We start from the raw sequence: 23,165 nt of genomic DNA on the forward strand, positions 1-23,165 counted from the left end.
TGCTCTCTGACTAGTCTGGCCCGTAGTAGTTGAGGAGAAGTTTGAGTACACCTGATCTGCGAAGACAGGCAGCCGCGACGACTTCATACCCGAACCATTGACATACCGTAGCCAAGGACAGCAATGACGAGCAGGATGGTTAACCACACCATAAATGCGGCGATGAAACGTAGCAAGATGACAAAGAGCAGACTAACCACCAGAGTGATGCTCATTCCTCTGCAAAACAAACAGGCAATCAGCAGTAGCTGGCATTTATCTAACTCAGCAAAACGTCACAAGGCCTTTCACAGAAACACTATCAAAATCTGACACAGAACCACCAAAGGTAATATTAAGGAAGATGAAAACAAACACGGTAGGGTTTAAGAAGCATCTTTTACGGAGGAGTGGGAGACCTAGAAAGGGAAGTGCAAAGTTTAACCCTTGGCAGCTGATGGCTTGACCACCTATGAAGAAGCGACAAAGATCAGGGATGCCAGGAGGCATGGCAGAATTAGAGATGTACAGACGTCATGGGCAGTCCTGGGGCTGGCAGAGATCACAGAGATAGGCAGAGGCGACGCCATGAAGGGGTTAAACAACAAAACTGAGATTTTTTTGAAAGAGGTAACGGCAGGCCAAGGGGCCAGGAGGTCAACAGGAACAGAGGGATGCGAGTCAGCGGCCAGGAGAAGAGATGTGATGGGGTCGAAAACAAAAGCTTCAGTCTTCCCAATATTTAACTGACGGCAATCTCTAATCTCCGAACCTGAACCAACAGCAGAACGAAGCAGAGGCAGTGAAGCAGAGGCAGTGGAGGAGAGGCAGTGGAGGAGAGGCAGTGGAGGAGAGGCTGTGGAGGAGAGGCAGTGAAGCAGAGGCAGTGAAGCAGAGGCTGTGAAGCAGAGGCAGTGAAGCAGAGGCAGTGGAGGAGAGGCAGTGAAGCAGAGGCAGTGAAGCAGAGGCAGTGGAGCAGAGGCAGTGGAGGAGAGGCAGTGAAGCAGAGGCAGTGAAGCAGAGGCTGTGAAGCAGAGGCAGTGGAGCAGAGGCAGTGAAGCAGAGGCAGTGAAGCAGAGGCAGTGAAGCAGAGGCAGTGGAGGAGAGGCTGTGGAGGAGAGGCTGTGAAGCAGAGGCAGTGAAGCAGAGGCTGTGAAGCAGAGGCAGTGAAGCAGAGGCAGTGGAGCAGAGGCAGTGAAGCAGAGGCAGTGAAGCAGAGGCAGTGAAGCAGAGGCAGTGGAGCAGAGGCAGTGAAGCAGAGGCAGTGGAGGAGTGGAGAGATGTGGCAGCAAGAAGCAGAGGCAGTGAAGCAGAGGCAGTGAAGCAGAGGCTGTGAAGCAGAGGCAGTGGAGCAGAGGCAGTGAAGCAGAGGCAGTGAAGCAGAGGCAGTGGAGGAGAGGCAGTGAAGCAGAGGCAGTGGAGGAGAGGCAGTGAAGCAGAGGCAGTGAAGCAGAGGCAGTGAAGCAGAGGCAGTGAAGCAGAGGCAGTGGAGCAGAGGCAGTGAAGCAGAGGCAGTGAAGCAGAGGCAGTGGAGCAGAGGCAGTGAAGCAGAGGCAGTGGAGGAGAGGCAGTGAAGCAGAGGCAGTGGAGGAGAGGCAGTGAAGCAGAGGCAGTGAAGCAGAGGCAGTGAAGCAGAGGCAGTGAAGCAGAGGCAGTGAAGCAGAGGCAGTGAAGCAGAGGCAGTGAAGCAGAGGCAGTGGAGCAGAGGCAGTGAAGCAGAGGCAGTGAAGCAGAGGCAGTGGAGCAGAGGCAGTGGAGCAGAGGCAGTGGAGCAGAGGCAGTGAAGCAGAGGCAGTGAAGCAGAGGCAGTGAAGCAGAGGCAGTGAAGCAGAGGCAGTGGAGGAGAGGCAGTGAAGCAGAGGCAGTGGAGGAGAGGCAGTGAAGCAGAGGCAGTGGAGCAGAGGCAGTGGAGGAGAGGCAGTGAAGCAGAGGCAGTGGAGCAGAGGCAGTGAAGCAGAGGCAGTGAAGCAGAGGCAGTGAAGCAGAGGCAGTGAAGCAGAGACAGTGAAGCAGAGGCAGTGAAGCAGAGGCAGTGAAGCAGAGGCAGTGAAGCAGAGGCAGTGAAGCAGAGACAGTGAAGCAGAGGCAGTGAAGCAGAGGCAGTGAAGCAGAGGCAGTGAAGCAGAGGCAGTGAAGCAGAGGCAGTGAAGCAGAGGCAGTGAAGCAGAGGCAGTGAAGCAGAGGCAGTGGAGCAGAGGCAGTGGAGCAGAGGCAGTGAAGCAGAGGCAGTGAAGCAGAGGCAGTGAAGCAGAGGCAGTGAAGCAGAGGCAGTGAAGCAGAGGCAGTGAAGCAGAGACAGTGAAGCAGAGGCAGTGAAGCAGAGGCAGTGAAGCAGAGGCAGTGAAGCAGAGGCAGTGGAGGAGAGGCAGTGAAGCAGAGGCAGTGAAGCAGAGGCAGTGAAGCAGAGGCAGTGAAGCAGAGGCAGTGGAGGAGAGGCAGTGGAGGAGAGGCAGTGAAGCAGAGGCAGTGAAGCAGAGGCAGTGGAGGAGAGGCAGTGAAGCAGAGGCAGTGAAGCAGAGGCAGTGAAGCAGAGGCAGTGAAGCAGAGGCAGTGAAGGAGAGGCAGTGGAGCAGAGGCTGTGAAGGAGAGGCAGTGGAGGAGAGGCAGTGAAGCAGAGGCAGTGAAGCAGAGGCAGTGGAGCAGAGGCTGTGAAGCAGAGGCAGTGGAGGAGAGGCAGTGGAGGAGTGGAGAGATGTGGCAGCAAGAAGCAGAGGCAGTGGAGGAGTGGAGAGATGTGGCAGCAAAGTAGAGAACCAACAGCAGAACGAAGCAGAGGCAGTGAAGCAGAGGCAGTGGAGCAGAGGCAGTGGAGCAGAGGCAGTGGAGGAGAGGAGAGATGTGGCAGCAAAGTAGAGAACCAAGAGCAGAACGAAGCAGAGGCAGTGAAGCAGAGGCAGTGGAGGAGAGGAGAGATGTGGCAGCAAGGTAGAGATGGTGGTTGTTAGCACACGACAGAAACTGATGTGGTTTCAGATGATGCACTAAGATGAGAAAGAGGAGGGAGTCCTTGGGGAGGTAGGGGACCCAGAGATAATAGCGCAGTAAAACTAGGAGTAAAACTTAGTCTCACCTTATAGGTACCTATAAAAGGAAAAAATTAATTCAATACTTACATCAAAATCCAGTACCAAGATTTGGTGTAATCTTCAAATATCTTCATCGCTACCATTCTGGCTTCACGAACTATATTTGCTCCCCTGTAGAACAGAATAAGATAGTTCATAATTAGAGGATCATAGGAAGGACATAGAAGTGGGCTGTATAGGCTTGGAGACTTTGATGGGGCACTGATCGGGTGCTGGTGACGGGGTGTGGATTCAGAGAGGTGGGGAGGCAGGAAAGATGTCCAGAGAAGATGGTATTGAGATGTATCCCAGGATCACCCTGATCATTTGCAGCATCCTGACTTCTATCGATTGATGTCTCTTACCTGGTTAGAACACAGCTGGGTTATAGGACTCTCCAGGTTTGCTGGATCAGGTGCTTGCTGAATTAACAAAATGTCACCTGACCAGTTGGGCTAAAACTGTGTCAAAGATTGGAACCTTAAACAGGTCAGTATTGTGATAACTGTACTACCAGCCCTGGTCAAGAGGAGGGCACAATAGATTGGGTAGAATCTGTGACTAGGTTCAGACCCAGCCAAAGTTAAACAGTTGAAAGCCTCCTTTCTCTCTGCTGGCTGTAAGCACTGGGACAGTTTGAATCCCATTGCTAACAGGAATGGTTCCAGATGGGGTACAGGGGTAGATCGACACCATTCAGCCTCTCCGGCCCGTTCCACTATTCAACGAGATCATGGTTAATCTGTGACCTGACTCTGTATTCCTGCTTTTGTTCCATATATTTACTACCTTTGGTTGACAAAAAAAAAAATCAATCAATCGCAGTTTTAAAATTACGTGAACTAGCATAAATTCCACTTGTAAAAGAGAGTTCCAAACATGCGAGTAGAAATTATTCTAATTTCTACATCTTGTTCATAACATTTTTAAGATTGAGGAGTTGGACCTGAGCTTGCTTCAACTCTCTGCTGACACCAGCTTTCCACCAAGTGTCTTGTTCGATCAATTTAGGTCCAAAGTGGATTAACTCGCCTCCACCTACATCGAAACCCATTTGCCAGTTTTTTCCCTTTACTTTATTTCTTTATATTTTATGGTTCCACCTACACTGCTTAGTCTCTCGAGGTACTTGGTCTTCTGGAGGATTATATAAATAACGTCGATAAGCAAACCCTGGTCCAGTCCTTTAGTTACTGTCCCCATTGACAAGCGGGGGGGGGAAAGAGAGAATCCCACAGTCAGCGAATGGCACAGCACCAAAAAACACAGGGCTGGGGAATGGAGAATCCGGCCAAGACCCTCAGTTGAAAGATGGCACTGTAGGCTTGCTCGGAATTGTCAGCCTCGATTCCAAGCTCAAGTCTGGGAATAGAGTTTAAATCACAACTTTCTGATTGAGAGGGCAGAGCGTAACCAGTGAGCTGACACTTGCCTGATTTGAAGCACACAGTGGGCCTTCCTCTGTATCTAAGCCATGCTGTACCCAACACCTGGGAGTGGCTCAATACCGACATTGATAAAGAATACTCATGGTGGAAAACTCTTTCTCCCTCTAACACGTACACTGCCTGATGCACATAAAACTCACATCACAAATCGAAAAAAAAAGAATTACACACTTGGCTGCTTCCAGCATTTCTGTAGCATTGACAGAGCCACCGTTCGCGTCTTTGAACGCCGTCATGTTGCCGACTTTAACCACTCCCTTAACGGTTTCTAAGTCGGGGAAGCATCTTCCGGCAACTGCAAGATAAGCATGGGAATATGAGAAGTCCCTGTGGACAAAATCCCAATTGCATCAACCAAGAGTTCAAAGTTAAGCTGTCCTGGTTTATTTCAGCGAATACGGTTAAATCCCATACACACCCAGCGCGGTGGGGGCCCATTCAGACTCTGCTTTGGTGTTTGTTCTACTTTCAGTCCCTTGACAGTCGCAAAGCAGAGTGGTACCGAGGCGAGACTTCATAGACAGCATCCACTAAACTCATCCTAATTTAGTGCCTTTGGGAACTTTGGAAACTAAGGATCAAATTTAACTGGCAAAGTGAGAATTCACACCAGGCTTTACTGAATGATGGCGCTCGATTATCACGCCCGTAAAAAAGGACACAAGAAACAGGAACTTGACCCCTCGACCCTGCTTTCCAATCCAATAAAGTCACAAATTTATTTCAACTGGGTCCCATGCGTGTTGGTTTGAGCTGGGGTTTGCACATGCGTGAGCCACAGAGGCAGCTGACCATTTAAACCACCAGCTGCCCACGCTGGCTTCTGCTTTTTAAACCCTAGCTGCACGAATCCTGGTGTGTGCAGAGCAGAGCAGGTGCCGGTGGATTCTCTGAATAGGGGTAAGGGATTGTTAAAATTAAATATGATTAAATTGTACGCCTATTACGCACAAACTCATTGGAATTGTGAAAGTGGGGCAACAAGGTGGCGCAGTGGGTTAGCCCTGCTGTCTCACGGCGCCGAGGTCCCAGGTTTGATCCCAGCTCTGGGTCACTGTCCGTGTGCAGTTTGCACATTCTCCCCGTGTTTGAGTGGGTTTCGCCGCCACAACCCAAAGATGTGCAGGGTAGGTGGATTGGCCAGGCTAAATTACCCCTTAATTGGAAAAAATGAATTGGGTATTCTAAATTTATTTTTTAAAAAGGAATTGTGAAAGTGGCCAGTCGTCATCAAGATGTTCAAGAAGCATCAACTTATAGATGGCGAGGGCAAAGGTGAAGGGTGTGTGTGTTGTCGCAAAGATCCGTAGGGGGTATGAGAGGCCATTGGGTTTTGTACAGTGACAAGGATTGGCAGAGATGGGATGTAGAGTGTGTGTGTGTGTGTGTGTGTGTGTGTGTGTGTGTGTGTGTGTGTGTGTATGTGTGTGTGTGTGTATGTGTATGTATGTGTGTGTGTGTGTGTGTATATGTATGTGTATGTGTGTGTGTGTGTCTGTGTGTCTGTGTGTCTGTGTGTGTGTGTGTGTGTGTGTGTGTGTGTGTGTGTATGTGTGTGTATGTGTGTGTGTGTAACGGACAGATGTGAGCTGGAAGGCTTTTTAAGAATTTAAACACAGTGCCCAGCCCGCCTCCACACCTGACACCCGCTCTGGGGTCACCTACCCTGACTCAGGTTTCTGCTCACCCCCTCCCCAATCCCGGACTGAAAATCCAACCTGCAGGCTGACATTTTTTCGGCTGTGTTCAGAGCTGGGAAATCAATGTGTTCCCATTCCAGGATGGAAATCTGGATGGGCCCCACTCTCCTGCCTGGTTCAGGCCTCTGCTGAGCCCCACTCTGCTGCCTGGTTCAGGCCTCTGCTGGGCCCCACTCTCCTGCCTGGTTCAGGCCTCTGCTGGGCCCCACTCTGCTGCCTGCTTCAGGCCTCTGCTGGGCCCCACTCTGCTGCCTGGTTCAGGCCTCTGCTGGACCCCACTCTGCTGCCTGCTTCAGGCCTCTGCTGAGCCCCACTCTGCTGCCTGGTTCAGGCCTCTGCTGGGCCCCACTCTGCTGCCTGGTTCAGGCCTCTGCTGGGCCCCACTCTGCTGCCTGGTTCAGGCCTCTGCTGGGCCCCACTCTGCTGCCTGGTTCAGGCCTCTGCTGGGCCCCACTCTGCTGCCTGCTTCAGACCTCTGCTGAGCCCCACTCTGCTGCCTGGTTCAGGCCTCTGCTGAGCCCCCCTCTCTGCTGCCTGCTTCAGGCCTCTGCTGGGCCCCACTCTGCTGCCTGGTTCAGGCCTCTGCTGGGCCCCACTCTGCTGCCTGCTTCAGGCCTCTGCTGAGCCCCACTCTGCTGCCTGGTTCAGGCCTCTGCTGGGCCCCACTATCCTGCCTGCTTCAGGCCTCTGCTGGGCCCACTCTGCTGCCTGGTTCAGGCCTCTGCTGGGCCCCACTCTGCTGCCTGGTTCAGGCCTCTGCTGGGCCCCACTCTCCTGCCTGCTTCAGGCCTCTGCTGAGCCCCACTCTGCTGCCTGGTTCAGGCCTCTGCTGAGCCCCACTCTGCTGCCTGGTTCAGGCCTCTGCTGGACCCCACTCTGCTGCCTGGTTCAGGCCTCTGCTGGACCCCACTCTGCTGCCTGCTTCAGGCCTCTGCTGAGCCCCACTCTGCTGCCTGGTTCAGGCCTCTGCTGGGCCCCACTCTGCTGCCTGCTTCAGGCCTCTGCTGAGCCCCACTCTGCTGCCTGGTTCAGGCCTCTGCTGAGCCCCACTCTGCTGCCTGGTTCAGGCCTCTGCTGGACCCCACTCTGCTGCCTGGTTCAGGGCTCGTAGGTGGAGCAACAGAAATTTATGGAAGGAGAAAGTGGGAGAACCCTCCAGCAAAAAAAAATCAAACCCACAAACACTTACAAGGCTTGCTGGGAGTTAAAAAGGCAGGACAGTCTCCATCCGTAAACACTTGAACAGGTCTCTGAAAAGTAAACAGATAGATGGTTACATAGCTCTTTAATATCCATATATTGTGAAACTACACAGTTTGAGCTATCATCAACGGGCAGAGCGATGGGCCAGCTGCGGCACTCTAGGGACATGTTTTACGGACACGGGAAGAAGGCCAGTTGCCTTTTGGCTCACTAACTTAAGTGGGAAATCATACTTGTACACAACTCCAGCGATGCTCTGGTTTCTGCCCCACCTCAGGTTAATGCGGCTTTTTAGAATTTAGAACAGTACAGCACAGAACAGGCCCTTCGGCACCTCGATGTTGTGCCGAGCAATGATCAGGAGAGGGTGAATTGTACCCCAGGGAGAGTCAGGAGAGGGGGAACTGTACCCCAGGGAGAGTCAGGAGAGGAGGAACTGTACCCCGGAGAGAGTCAGCCTTCAGGAGAGGGGGAGCTGTACCCCAGGGAGCCAAGAGAGGGGGAACTGTACCCCAGGGAGAGTCAGCACCTTCAGGAGAGGGAAACTGTACCCCAGGGAGAGTCAGGAGAGTGGGAACTGTACCCCAGGGAGTCAGTACCTTCAGGAGGGGGAACTGTATCCTGGGGAGAGTCAGCACCTTCAGGAGAGGGGGAACTGTACCCCAGGGAGAGTCAGCCCCTTCAGGAGAGGGGGAACTGTACCCAAATGAGAGTCAGCCTCTTCAGGAGGGGGAACTGTACCCCAGAGCGAGTCAGCCTTCAGGAGAGGGGGAACTGTACCCCAGGGAGTCAGCACCTTCAGGAGAGAGGGAACTGTATCCCGGGGAGAGTCAGCCCCTTCAGGAGAGGGGGAACTGTACCCCAGGAGAGTCAGTATCTGCAGGAGATGGGGAACTGTACCCCAGGGAGAGTCAGCCCCTTCAGGAGGGGGAACTGTACCCCAGGGAGTCAGCACCTTCAGGAGAGGGGGAACTGTACCCCAGGGACAGTCAGCCCCTTCAGGAGAGGGGGGACTGTACCCAGGAGAGTCAGTATCTTCAGAAGGGAACAAGGAAAATCTGGAAAAAGTCACAACTGAAAGCAACATTACTGTAACTCACCTTAGTTGAATCATTAAAGCCTGGTTTACAGAACTGTATGTAATACCTCCATTTCTCTGGTTTCACATTAAGCAATGCATATGAACTTATGAAGCTTTCAAAGCTTTTTGGGCATTCACTAACACATGTCTGGAAAAACAAAAACGTCAATAGGATTATCAAAACTATCACGATTTCTTCCAATAATTTTCTTTTGCTCATGAAAGTAAGATGCATTTGTGTTTGGAAATTAATCTACTGTCCCCCATCAAACACTCCCAGGACAAGTACTGCACAGGGTTAGATACAGAGTAAAGCTCCCTCTACACTGTCCCCATCAAACACTCCCAAGACAGGTACAGCACTGGGTCAGATACAGAGTAAAGCTCCCTCTATACTGTCCCCATCAAATACTCCCAAGACAGGTACAGCACTGGGTCAGATACAGAGTAAAGCTCCCTCTACACTGTCCCCATCAAACACTCCCAGGACAAGTACTGCACAGGGTTAGATACAGAGTAAAGCTCCCTCTACACTGTCCCCATCAAACACTCCCAGGACAGGTATAGCACGGGGTTAGATACAGAGTAAAGCTCCCTCTACACTGTCCCCATCAAACACTCCCAGGACAGGGACTGCACGGGGTTAGATACAGAGTAAAGCTCCCTCTACACTGTCCCCATCAAACACTCCCAGGACAGGTACAGCACGGGGTTAGATACAGAGTAAAGCTCCCTCTACACTGTCCCCATCAAACACTCCCAGGACAGGTACAGCACGGGGTTAGATACAGAGTAAAGCTCCCTCGACACTCTCCCCCATCAAACACTCCCAGGACAGGTACAGCACGGGGTTAGATACAGAGTAAAGCTCCCTCTGCACTGTCCCCATCAAACACTCCCAGGACAGGTACAGCATGGGGTTAGACACAGAGTAAAGCTCCCTCTACACTGTCCCCATCAAACACTCCCAGGACAGGTACAGCATGGGGTTAGATACAGAGTAAAGCTCCCTCTACACTGTCCCCATCACACACTCCCAGACAGGTACAGCACGGGGTTAGATACAGAGTAATGCTCCCTCGACACTGTCCCCCATCAAACACTCCCAGGACAGGTACAGCACTGGGTCAGATACAGAGTAAAGCTCCCTCTATACTGTCCCCATCAATACTCCCAAGACAGGTACAGCACTGGGTCAGATACAGAGTAAAGCTCCCTCTACACTGTCCCCATCAAACACTCCCAGGACAGGTACAGCATGGGGTTAGACACAGAGTAAAGCTCCCTCTACACTGTCCCCATCACACACTCCCAGACAGGTACAGCACGGGGTCAGATACAGAGTAAAGCTCCCTCTACACTGTCCCCATCAAACACTCCCAGACAGGTACAGCACGGGGTTAGATACAGAGTAAAGCTCCCTCACTGAAAATACCCCGTGCTCACTTTATTTGTGCGGACACTGACGTTCGGTGCTTTATACAACAATCGTATCCAAGACATAAACTTGGGCGCTATCCCAAACTCTTCCAGTACTGCAAAAAAATATCCCCATTCTACCCTACCCAAACCATCCAGTGCAAAGGTAACCTCCTGCTCCATCCCTTCTGACAGGCACAACGCCACATTTAACAACCGCAGCACATTAGACAACAATCACCAGCCCTTGACAAGATCTGTCTGATCTTCCCCAATAACCTGAGGGAGACCCTCCTCCAGCCTTAGTACTAGTACCTTGGCCAATATCTTAGCATTCACATTTTATAGGGAAATTAGGCAGTATGGCCCACTCTCCACCAGGTCCTTAACCTTTTTTAAAAGAAGCAAAATGGCGCTTCCATTAACGTTTCGGGCAGGGAACTGTTATCGAATCCTCAAACATCTCCAACAGTAACCGTACCAACCGTCCTGCAAACGTTTTATAAAATTCCACCAGGAGCTCCGGCCCCGGAGCCTTACCCATCTGCATTCGCCCAATAGTTGTCAGGATTTTCTCCGCATCCAAAGGGTCTTCCCGCTCTTCCTCCTCCATCCTTGGACCATCCCAAGCCTTCCAAAAAACATCATGCCTGATCCCTCCCTAGATGGGTCCGACTTGCAACGGTTCTTGTAGAATGCTTCAAACCCCTCAATAACCTTATCAGGCGTGGACCGCCACCCGAGTTTCAAGCGTGAATAATCTCTCTGGAGGCCGCCTGCCGCATCATCTGGCAAGCCAAGAGATAACTGGCCTTCTCCCCATATTTGTACATAACCTTCCCAGAGGGCCGTGACTGGCGCACTGCCTTATCTGTGGGCAGTAAATCAAACTGCATCTGCAGCCTCTTCCTGCTGACCAGGAGCTCCGGGGTCACTCGAATACCAACCATCTACCTCCAGGAATTCATCCACCAGCATTTGGCATTCCTCCCTCTTCACATTATCCGCTGTGCCTCGTGTGAGATTATCTCCCCTCTCGCCACCACCTTCAGGGCCTCCCGGGGAACAGAGGGCAAAATCTCTGCATTCTAATCAAACCCCACATACTCATCAATCTCCCTCAATACAAAACCCCAGATCTGCCAACAGCCCCACATCTAACCTCATGCCGGCTGCTGAACCTGCTCAGTCTCCAGATGTGGAACATGATCCGAAATAACTATCGTGAAATAATCTGCTTTCCTCACCCCTGACAGCAGTGACCTCCCCACCAGGAAGAAGTCAATCTGTGAATATACTTTATGCACTGGAGAAAGGGAGAATTCTCTATCCCCTGGGTGCAGAAACCACCACGGATCCACTCCTCGTATCTCCTTCACGAACGCTGTCAATACCTTTGTTATCCCCAAAAGGGCTAACATCTTCAGTTTAGACCGGTCTAGCTTTGGATTCAAAACACGGTTCAGCTAAGTGACAGCCATTCACTGTTCATTCCTCAGGGCAATGCCTTGACCAATCAGAATCAAGTTGCCTTGTTTAAATTTCAAACAATGCTTGCCAGTTAACTGTCAGTTAACCATCAACTGGTGTATTCTTCATGTCAATGCCTCTACCAATCAGAGTCCACTTGCCAATCAGCATTTTCTCCTCATTCAGTATAAATTTGTTGATTTCCCTCGGATTTTTATTCTTGTGAATGTCCTGATGAGTACAAGACAAAAAGCTTCTACAATAAAGTCTTTTTTCAGCAATACTCGTTTCTATAGTGCCAAACAATGATTTGTACACAGCAGGAATTTCAACCCCTTAGACAGCAACATTTAAAACAGTGGAAATGTGTCCATTTCCACTAAACGGAATAGTTTTCTTACCTGTGTAGTTGGGCACTGAAATTCCAATAATACCAGAGGGTTGGCACACTTGAGAATGTTGAAATAAAAAAGAAATGGCTTGTGTCTGGAAAAATTACAAAGAGGAAAATGCCACTAAGAGTTTCTGAACCAGGTTTTCAATCTCTTCATTCGCTCTCCCCCGTCACATACTTCTGTGGGCTCACTCTCAACTTCTGTGGGCTCACTCTCAACTTCTGTGGGCTCACTCTCAACTTCTGTGGGCTCACTCTCAACTTCTGTGGGCTCACTCTCAACTTCTGTGGGCTCACTCTCAACTTCTGTGGGCTCACTCTCAACTTCTGTGGGCTCACTCTCAACTTCTGTGGGCTCACTCTCAACTTCTGTGGGCTCACTCTCAACTTCTGTGGGCTCACTCTCAACTTCTGTGGGCTCACTCTCAACTTCTGTGAGCTCACTCTCAACTTCTGTGGGCTCACTCTCAACATCAGCAATCAGGGAATGACTAGGTTAATGCCTGGAGGCCAACAATAACGCAGTTCCCTATCTTGACATTCCCTGCTCCCCACTCCTCCGAACTGGCTGGTGCCTCGCATTATATAGAACAGGTTTCGGACAATGCTCAGCACAACATCGAGGGCCGAAGGGCCTGTTATGTGCTGTATTGTTCTATGCTTTCCCCTCCCCATGCTCGGGTACCAGCCGATTGCCAGGGTACTGGACCCAAGTGCCTGATTCTATCTGTCAGTCCAACAAGTAATTGTGGACAGGCTGGTTTAGCTCAGTGGGCTAGACAGCTGGTTTGTGGTGCAGAGCGAGGCCAGCAGCGTGGGTTCAATACCCGTACAGGCTGAGGTTATTCATGAAGGCCCCGCCTTCTCAACCTTGCCCCTTGCCCCTTGACCCTCAGGTTAAATCACCACCAGTCATCTCCCCCCCTCGGAGGGGAAAGCAGCCTATGGTCATCTGGGACTATGGCAACTTTACTTTTATCTTATTTCGAAAGTCCTTTCAGTCAAACTAGACTTAACCTCACAAATGCAGTGTGAATGACTAGAAAGCAGTCAGGAGGAGAATCCCTGGCTGATTTTGTGTATCTCTCTCAAGCACATGGGCACTAAATGCTCACTCTCTGATCTGAATAGCACATTGAGCAGACTGGGACCTTTCCCTTTAAATATCTCACTGTTGCGCCAGGCAGTGTGTGAGCAGTGAACTGACTCACAGGCCGGGTCACTCTTGTATGGTGACCCAAGACCTTTTCGCTGAATTGGTTTTAGGGATTTTACATCACCGTTTTGAGAACTTTATTCTGCAATTGCATCACTTTGTTTTTATTTGTTAAGTCGCTAAGTTTGGTATCTGATGAAAGGAAGAGAACTCACTCATTCGGGCCTCCAAGTTGACCGCAGAATTCACCACGGCTGTTGGTCGGATAGACCACCTTCCGAGGGTCTCCATGTGTCCAGGCTGAAACAGACCATCATTAAATAGCCATCACACACTGAGCAGAACCACAGAAAATAGTCAACGCATTTCCTTTATTATTTAAAATATATATATATAACCAACATACCCCAAGAAAAGCCAATGTGATGAGCAGGCAATGCCTCAGAACCCAACCAAAGCCCTCCCCCCGCGACCAACAACCAAATTAACACCACCCTCAACCATATCCTATCTGAAGCAGTAAGTACTCACAGTGAGACTCTACGTGGATTCTACGTTGAAACCCTACATTGTGGCTTGTGTAAAACATCCTTTAATGAATAAAGCAAATAACTTTCATCCAGCATATACATCCACCCTTCCCTCAGAAAACTGAGGGTGCAACACTTCTTTATACTGGAATGAAGGATACATGAAAATTAAATTAAATGCAAATCGCTTATTGTCACAAGTAGGCTTCAATGAAGTTACTGTGAAAAGCCCCTAGTCGCCACATTCCAGTGCCTGTTTGGGGAGGCTAGTACGGGAATTGAGCCGTGCTGCTGGCCTGCCTTGGTCTGCTTTAAAAGCCAGTGATTTAGCCCAGTGTGCTAAACCAGCCCCTGTACATGTACCATTATGAAAGGGATTTGCATAAAAGGGGACATTACAAGAAATATATTCACACAAAGGGCTGCGAGGAATGAGCAGAGAAATGGGGTTAGAGTGGGTGGCCCTGTGGCTGGCTTCCTTCTGCACCAAAATTCTACCTTTCTTTGAATTGAGTTTCTTTTGCGTATTTGGAGGAAATTCACTTCCTGTGTAGTTAATCGACAAGTACAGGCTGCGATAAGAAACCCAGCCCCTCCCGACCAACAGCAGACATGTGAAAGCCAGTCAGCAGCCAGCGTCATCGCTGGGTTAAATCCCTGAACCCCCATCCCTGTATAGCTGTGGGAACAACGTCACCACACAGACTGAAATGGTTCAAGGCAATGACTCATCACCACGCCCTTCTCAAGGACAACTAGGGACAGGCGATAAATTCCAGCACGGCCAGTAACGCCCATGATCAGGGAACAAAATACAAATGTGCTTTCTTCATGTGGGGCCACACTGCTACATACACAAGCTCAAGAGAACCATTGAACAGGCTGATAGTGTATTCTGTCATTTATGTTAAAAAAAACTAATTTAAAAATTGATTAATTGGGTCAGATACAAACAAGTTCTAACTGTCTAAGCTCCCGAATTGCTGGGTGAGCAAATAGCCAGTCTGGTGGGTAGTTAATGAAGTACACAGATTAGCAATATCTCAACTGCCACCCGTCGCTGAGTTGGTCCAGGACCCGATAACAGCAGATCTGATCGGCTATTTGACCCCTCGAGCCTGTGTGACCTTAACAACTCTCTCCTGCCAGTCCTCAAGAATGCGCACAATCACAGAATTATTGCAGTGCAGGAGCTGGCCATTCAGCCCATCGTGTCTGCGCATGTCAGCTCTTGCAAACGAGTAATTCATTAGTGCCATTCTCTCACTCTCTCCCCTGCACAGTCTCCCTTTTCAGATAACAGTCTAATTCCTCACTGAACCTGCCTCCTGACAATTCCCTCGATGAACTAGGCTCTCGGGAAGTACACTCCAAACCTGAACCATTCACTGCGTGAAAAGGATTGTTCCGCGTGTCACCATTGCTTTAAATCTGTTACATCTCCTTTCACCACTGGGGGCAGTTTCTCCCCATCAACTCCATCCAGATCCCTCTTGATGTTGATACTTTCATCACATTCCCTCTCAGCCTGCCTTCTCCTCTCCAAGGAAAACAGTTCTAACCTCTCCCTCCTTGCTCTTTAACTCTAAAGCCCAGGATACTGAGAGTGTCATTAACCATCCTCTCAACTCATCCTGCCACCTTCAATGGCTGATTACACCTATGCACCCAGGTCCATCTGCTCCTGCATCCTCTTTATCATCTACACTTTATTTTATACTCTCTCTCTCCCCTCTGTTTTTCAACCAAAATGAATCAGTTCACATTTTGCTACATTGAACTTATCTGCTGTCTGTCTGCCCATTCCAGTGGTCATTCAACACCTCCGCTATTCCTCTTGCCTCAATGTGTAAATCGCCTTGTTGGTCCCTAATTGGCTCTACTCTCATTCCTGATCAGCTATCCAGCCAGGAGGCCCCAGCTAGTATTACTGCGGGTAGAAGTTGCACAGGATCGTTTTACTTTCAGTACAAAGGGTAATATGGTGAGGGCTCATGATTTACAGAAATGTTTCAGAATACTTGGTATAGAAAGATTACAATACAAATTATACTTAAGATTATACAAAGCGAGTGCTTAATATGCGTGTAGCCAGGGCAGCACGGTGGCCTAGTGGTTAGCCCTGTTGTCTCATGGCGCTGAGGTCCCAGGTTCGATCCTGGCTCTGGGTCACTGTCCGTGTGGAGTTTGCACATTCTCCCCGTGTTTGAGTGGGTTTCGCCCCCATAATCCAAAGATGTGCAGGGTAGGTGGATTGGCCACGCTAAATTGCCCCTTAATTGGAAAAAATGAATTGGGCACTCTAAATTTAAAAAACAAAATGTGTGTGTAGCCATAATCACAATGTATAAATGTTATCCAGAGTGAATACACAATACAAGTGTATGGCAATAGTCACAGTTTATAATGTGACATTCTACACCCCTCTCCATACACCTTTAGTTAATACATAGTGTTGAATGATAATCTAAAGAATTGTACTATTTCAAATTAACCACATACTGTTACAAAGGTTAGTCTAATAGAAAGTTAAAAGTAATTACTTCTCATAACATTTATAAGATAGACCGTTATATTGGATATTTGTGGTTATGCTTCCTCCTCCCTGGCACCAATACCTTGCTAATTGCCCCCCCCCCCCCCCCCCCCCCCCCCCCCCCCCCCTGCTGAGAACAAATACGGAACAACCCCGTGCCCCTGAAGATTAATATTTCTACAATACTTGTTTATACTCACTAGCCTGGTCTCAGACCTTGAATGAAGAAGTATCACAACCAGTACTTTGTTTTGAAGGAGGCCTTATTTAGCAAAGCTGTTTGGAGAACATGTTTTCGAACAGCCCCCATGTTTTCTGTTACCCCAGGCAGAGACCTGTGTCTGTTATCCAGGAATTCTATTTATTGAACAAATGGAGTACCCAATTTTTCTTTCCAATTAAGGGGCAATTTAGCATGGCCAATCCACCTATCCGCCACATCTTTGGGGTGTGAGTGTGTGTGTGTGTATGTGTGTGTATGTGTGTGTGTGGAGGGGAGGGGGGCGGCTCCCACGCAGGCACGGGGAGAATGTGCAAACTCCACCGGACTGGGAGTGGTCTGGGATTGAACCTGGGACCATGGCACCGTGAGGCAGCAGTGCTAACCACTGCACCACCGTGCTGCCCCCAATTAGGAATCTAAGCTGCCGGCATCAGCCTTCTGCACTGTATGCTCTAAGTTCTATTACCATGGGCTTTGGGATAATTACATCACCATGTAAGCCTTTGAGGGTCCTGAATAAGCATTACTGGTTAGGGAAAGATAAGGATACAGAATAGTGGGAGGAGTAAAGGACAGTGGTAAAGAAGGTCTAAAATGTATATAACCTCTGCTTTCGCGCTTGTAAGAGAGACGACCTCTAACCATCCTTGAATGATGGATAGGCAAAATCTCCTCGCCTGGCCGAAAAGATCTTCAATAAACAGAACCTGCCACGCTTGATCCTGCTCTAACTTTGCCAGCCTAACACCAGTCTCATTCCAGACTTTATCTTTGCTTCTCTTATTTGCTTTTCCATCTCCCCTCTGAGGCATCTACATCCTGCTCCATTGTATAGTCCATCTGACACCTGTCATGAGCAAAATTCTTCTTCTTTATCTCAATCTTCATTTCTATTGTTATTCAGGAAACTCTGGGATAGTTTTCCCTTTCTTTCCCCTTCAAGGGAATATACCTCGACTGTGCCTGAACCATCTTTTCTTTGAAGGAGCCCCATTGATCAGCTACCATTTTACCCCCAACAATTAATTCCAACTTATTTGTCCAGATCCGTTCTTACCCCCATTGAAGTTTTCCCCAGTTAATTATCCTTACTCTGGCTAGTTAATTGTCCCTTTCCTTCGTATTCCAGGTGCAATCTCACTGATGCCCTGTACAGTTGTAGTAAGAATCCCTACTATTATACTCCATCCCCCCATTGCAATGACGGCCAATAATTGATCTCAGTTAGTGCTCTGTGGGATCTGACATTCACAAGACCATAAGATATAGGAGCAGAATTAGGCCACTTGGCCCATCGAGTCTGCTCCGCCATTCAATCATGGCTGATATTTTCTCATTCCCATTCTCCTGCCTTCTCCCCATAACCCCTGATCCCCTTATTAATCAAGAACCTAACTATCTCGGTCTTAAAGACACTCAGTGATTTGGCCCCCACAGCCTTCTGCAGCAAAGAGTTCCACAGATTCGCCACCCTCTGGCTGAAGAAATTCCTCCTCATCTCTGTTTTAAAGGATCGTCCCTTTAGTCTGAGATTGTGATTGACATCCATGTACCTATATTGCAGATGGGGGTGGAGCTTCCTGATCCTTCACAAGCAAATCACGTACCAGCAATCACTGTGGGGGCTCCTGAGGAATAAATAAACATTTTGACGAGGTCCTAGAGTGGGAAAAGGTTGGGGAAAGATCCTATACATACAGGGAGTCTACCCATGGCATGTTTCACCACAGCTAGGGAGGGCAAGGAGGAGTTAAAATATAATGTTGGTGCACACAGCTCACAGGGGCTTGTTCAATAGTAACAATAGGACAGGTCACGTTCATCTCTACCCTGATCTGTTGAGCTGCTTGCAGAAAAATACTTTTCACTGTACCTCGGTACACGTGACAATAATCCAATCCAATCCAATAGCAAATGTTACTTACCCACTATGCCCACAATACAGTATCCTATGATGGCAAAAAAGAAGATTAAACAGCAGATGATGTCCGTGCAGCTCCTGCAGGGGACAGAGACCGTGACAGAACAAGTTAGTAACAAGCTAAGACACAACTGCAGCGTTACATGACATCATTGTACGACAGTTATCCCAGATTGCAGACCGACGCTACGCTAAAAGAACACAAGCACAAATTTCCATGCAGTCTGTCTTCCAGATAGGGAGGGCTGCTACCTTTTGCCAGTTCCAAACTGAACTGGAATGAGTTGGAGGGCAAGAATGAGGTCTGGGTTTGTTTTGGGGTTTGCTTGACTGATGATCAAAACTCTGGCTTTCCAGCTTCTCAGTTATAAAGGCAACCTGGAAGAGAGCTGGATGCCCCAGGTTCAGCCGCTGGACGAAGCGGAGTTAGTTGAACTGAGCAGCTAAGGAGAAGGATCTGTAAAGGCTCCTGCTCTACCTCACCAAGCAGTGAAGCAGTGGACAGCCTGGGTGTAGATATCAAATAAGGGTTTGGCTGCAATGCCTCAATTATCCCCTCACCATTCGGTGTTGAATCTGATACAAAGAACAGACATTTGTGTAGATATTGGAGGGAGACAGATGCCTCTGGGACTGTACCCAGTGTGTCCGAGCTATTGAGGGAATGGTGGGAATGGATAGAATACAGGGGAGGAAACGCATGATAAGACTGGAAACAGAGACACTATCACCATCGGCTGGATCATACATACCAACACGGAGCAGGAGAGGCCATTTAGCCCTTCAAACCTCCACTGCCATGGAATAAGATCATGGCCTGTCACCCCCTTGTTTACCAAGAATCTATCCCCCTCGACCTAAAAAATATTCAATGATCCTGCATCCACCATCTGTTCAAGAAGAAAGTTCTGGAGACTCACAACCTCAGAAAAAATTTCACCTCATCCCAGTTTTAAATGGTGACCCCCTTATTTTTAAACAGTGGGGCAGCACGGTGGCACAGTGGTTAGCATTGCTGCCTACGGCGCTGAGGATCAGGGTTCGAATCCCGGCCCCGGGTCACTGTCCGTGTGGAGTTTGCACATTCTCCCCGTGTTTGCGTGGGTCTCACCCCCACAGCCCAAAGATGGGCAGGGTAGGTGGATTGGCCACGCTAAATTGCCCCTTAATTGGAAAAAATAATTGGGTACTCTAAATTTATTTATTTTTTAAAATATTTTTAAAACTGTGACCCCAGTGTGAGACCATTCCACAAAAGGGAACATCCTCCCACATCCACCCTGTAAAAATCTCGAAGGATGTCGCATGTTTCAATCAAGTCATCAAGTCTTCTAAACTCCAGTGGATACAAGGACAGCCCGTCGAATCTTCCCTCATAAGACAACCTGCCCATTACTGATATTAAACTGGTAAACCACTTAGTGGCTTTCCACGTTTCTCATTAATAATGGTAACATACAAGATAGCTAAAGGCTCTAAACAGTCCCCACCAGTACTGTACCCCAGTTTTATACAGTGACAGACCCTTCCCCACCAGTACCCCAGTGTTATACAGTGACAGACCCATCCCCACCAGTACTGTACCCCAGTGTTATACAGTGACAGACCCATCCCCACCAGTACTGTACCCCAGTGTTATACAGTGACAGACCCGTCCCCACCAGTACTGTACCCCACTGTTATACAGTGACAGACCCTTCCCCACCAGTACTGTACCCCAGTGTGACAGACCCGTCCCCACCAGTACTGTACCCCACTGTTATACAGTGACAGACACGTCCCCACCAGTACTGTACCCCACTGTTATACAGTGACAGACACGTCCCCACCAGTACTGTACCCCAGTGTTATACAGTGACAGACCCATTCCCACCAGTACTGTACCCCAGTGTTATACAGTGACAGACCCATTCCCACCAGTACTGTACCCCACTGTTATACAGTGACAGACCCGTCCCCACCAGTACCCCAGTGTTATACAGTGACAGACCCGTCCCCACCAGTACCCCAGTGTTATACAGTGACAGGCCCGTCCCCATCAGTACTGTACCCCAGTGTTATACAGTGACTGATCCGTCCCCACCAGTACTGTACCCCACTGTTATACAGTGACAGACCCGTCCCCACCAGTACTGTACCCCAGTGTTATACAGTGACAGACCCGTCCCCATCAGTACTGTACCCCAGTGTTATACAGTGACAGACCCTTCCCCACCAGAACTGTACCCCAGTGTTATACAGTGACAGACCCACCCCATCAGTACTGTACCCCGGTGTTATACAGTGACAGACCCACCCCATCAGTACTGTACCTCACTGTTATACAGTGACAGACACGTCCCCACCAGTACTGTACCAGAATGTTATACAGTGACAGACCCACCCCCACCAGTACTGTACCCCAGTGTTATACAGTGACAGACCCGTCCCCACCAGTACTGTACCCCAGTGTTATACAGTGACAGACCCACCCCCAATAGTACTGTACCCCACTGTTATACAGTGACAGACCCATCCCCACCAGTACTGTACCCCAGTGTTATACAGTGACAGACCCGTCCCCACCAGTACTGTACCCCAGTGTTATACAGTGACAGACCCGTCCCCACCAGTACTGTACCCCAGTGTTATACAGTGACAGACCCGTCCCCACCAGTACTGTACCCCACTGTTATACAGTGACAGACCCGTCCCTATCAGTACTGTGCCCCAGTGTTATACAGTGACAGACCCTTCCCCATCAGCACTGTACCCCAGTGTTATACAGTGACAGACCCGTCCCTGCCAGTACTGTACCCCACTGTTATACAGTGACAGACCCGTCCCCACCAGTACTGTACCCCAGTGTTATACAGTGACAGACCCGTCCCCACCAGTACTGTACCCCAGTGTAATACAGTGACAGACCCGTCCCCACCAGTACTGTACCCGTGTTATACAGTGACAGACCCTTCCCCACCAGTACTGTACCCCACTGTTATACAGTGACAGACCATTCCCCATCAGTACTGTACCCCAGTGTTATACAGTGACAGACCCGTCCCCACCAGTACTGTACCCCAGTGTTATACAGTGACAGACCAGTCCCCACCAGCACTGTACCCCAGTGTTATACAGTGACAGACACGTCCCCACCAGTACTGCACCCCACTGTTATACAGTGACAGACCCGTCCCCACCAGTACCCCAGTGTTATACAGTGACAGACCCGTCCCCACCAGTACTGTACCCCACTGTTATACAGTGACAGACCCGTCCCCACCAGTACCCCAGTGTTATACAGTGACAAACCAGTCCCCACCAGTACTGTACCCCACTGTTATACAGTGACAGACCCGTCCCCACCAGTACCCCAGTGTTATACAGTGACAAACCAGTCCCCACCAGTACTGTACCCCACTGTTATAGTGACAGACCCGTCCCCACCAGTACTGTACCCCACTGTTATACAGTGACAGACCCGTCCCCACCAGTACTGTACCCCAGTGTTATACAGTGACAGACACGTCCCCACCAGTACTGCACCCCACTGTTATACAGTGACAGACCCGTCCCCACCAGTACCCCAGTGTTATACAGTGACAGACCCGTCCCCACCAGTACTGTACCCCACTGTTATACAGTGACAGACCCGTCCCCATCAGTACTGTACCCCAGTGTTATACAGTGACAGACCCGTCCCCACCAGTACTGTACCCCACTGTTATACAGTGACAGACCCGTCCCCACCAGTACCCCAGTGTTATACAGTGACAAACCAGTCCCCACCAGTACTGTACCCCAGTGTTATACAGTGACAGACCCGTCCCCACCAGTACTGTACCCCACTGTTATACAGTGACAGACCCGTCCCCACCAGTACCCCAGTGTTATACAGTGACAAACCAGTCCCCACCAGTACTGTACCCCACTGTTATAGTGACAGACCCGTCCCCACCAGTACTGTACCCCACTGTTATACAGTGACAGACCCGTCCCCATCAGTACTGTACCCCAGTGTTATACAGTGACAGACCCGTCCCCACCAGTACTGTACCCCAGTGTGACAGACCCGTCCCCATCAGTACTGTACCCCACTGTTATACAGTGACAGACCCGTGCCCATCAGTACTGTACCCCAGTGTGACAGACCCGTCCCCATCAGTACTGTACCCCATTGTTAGACAGTGACAGACCCGTCCCCACCAATACTGTACCCCAGTGTTATACAGTGACAGACACGTCCCCATCAGTACTGTACGCCACTGTTAGACAATGACAGACCCGCCACATCAGTACTGTACCCCACTGTTATACAGTGACAGACCCGTCCCCACTAGTACTGTACCCCAGTGTGACAGACCCACCCCATCAGTACTGTACCCCACTGTTATACAGTGACAGACCCGTCCCCACCAGTACTGTGCCCCAGTGTTATACAGTGACAGACCCATCCCACCAGTACTGTACCCTACTGTTATACAGTGACAGACCTGTCCCCACCAGTACTGTACCCCACTGTTATACAGTGACAGACCCTTCCCCACCAGTACTGTGCCCCAGTGTTATCCAGTGACAGGCCCGTCCCCATCAGTACTGTACCCCAGTGTTACACAGTGACAGACACGTCCCCACCAGTACTGTACCCCAGTGTTATACAGTGACAGCAATTAGGGATGGGCAACAAATATTGGCATCTCCAGCAACCCCCACATTCTCTGGAGAATAAGGAAGTGGGGAGAGATGGTGTCATCCAGCTAAAAATACTCTCTCCAGACAGGAGCCAAATCTGGGACTGCAAAATTCACAACTTGTACTTTAATTGAAGGAATGACAGGGTTGAAATGGCACAAAATGCTTAAATTACTTATCGAGAACAGAAAGCTATATTTCATCCAACCTTTTTGAAATCGGCCCTCTGAATGATGGATCAAACTTCTTTGGCTCACCTGAAACACACAAACAGAAACATTAAAATATGTATACTTATAGATTTATGTGAAATAAAGATATATAGCATGCAACGTCTGCTACAACAAGCAACTTGTTATATTGCACCAG

At 49.5% G+C, this 23,165-nt stretch overlaps 1 protein-coding gene across 5 annotated transcripts in view; it reads right to left on the minus strand.

Moving 5' to 3' along the window:
• slc44a2 (solute carrier family 44 member 2) overlaps window positions 1-23,165 on the minus strand; it is a 112,236-nt gene that overhangs the window by 42,585 nt on the left and 46,486 nt on the right. For all 5 annotated transcript variants that reach the window (XR_005458732.1, XM_038784632.1, XM_038784631.1 and 2 more), the window contains exons 2-10: window positions 23,005-23,053; window positions 18,130-18,203; window positions 13,131-13,215; window positions 11,767-11,851; window positions 8,496-8,624; window positions 7,382-7,442; window positions 4,664-4,787; window positions 3,093-3,176; window positions 107-219 (exon numbers count right to left, since the gene is read on the minus strand). Coding sequence is in view for 4 of the 5 variants with exons in the window: in XM_038784632.1 (XP_038640560.1) it covers window positions 107-219; window positions 3,093-3,176; window positions 4,664-4,787; window positions 7,382-7,442; window positions 8,496-8,624; window positions 11,767-11,851; window positions 13,131-13,215; window positions 18,130-18,203; window positions 23,005-23,053 (804 nt within the window). In the remaining variant the exon portion in view is untranslated. The remainder of the gene's footprint in view (window positions 1-106; window positions 220-3,092; window positions 3,177-4,663; window positions 4,788-7,381; window positions 7,443-8,495; window positions 8,625-11,766; window positions 11,852-13,130; window positions 13,216-18,129; window positions 18,204-23,004; window positions 23,054-23,165) is intronic.

This window comes from Scyliorhinus canicula, chromosome 25 (genome assembly GCF_902713615.1).
Source record: "Scyliorhinus canicula chromosome 25, sScyCan1.1, whole genome shotgun sequence".
In the NCBI taxonomy this organism is placed as follows: Eukaryota; Metazoa; Chordata; class Chondrichthyes; order Carcharhiniformes; family Scyliorhinidae; genus Scyliorhinus; species Scyliorhinus canicula.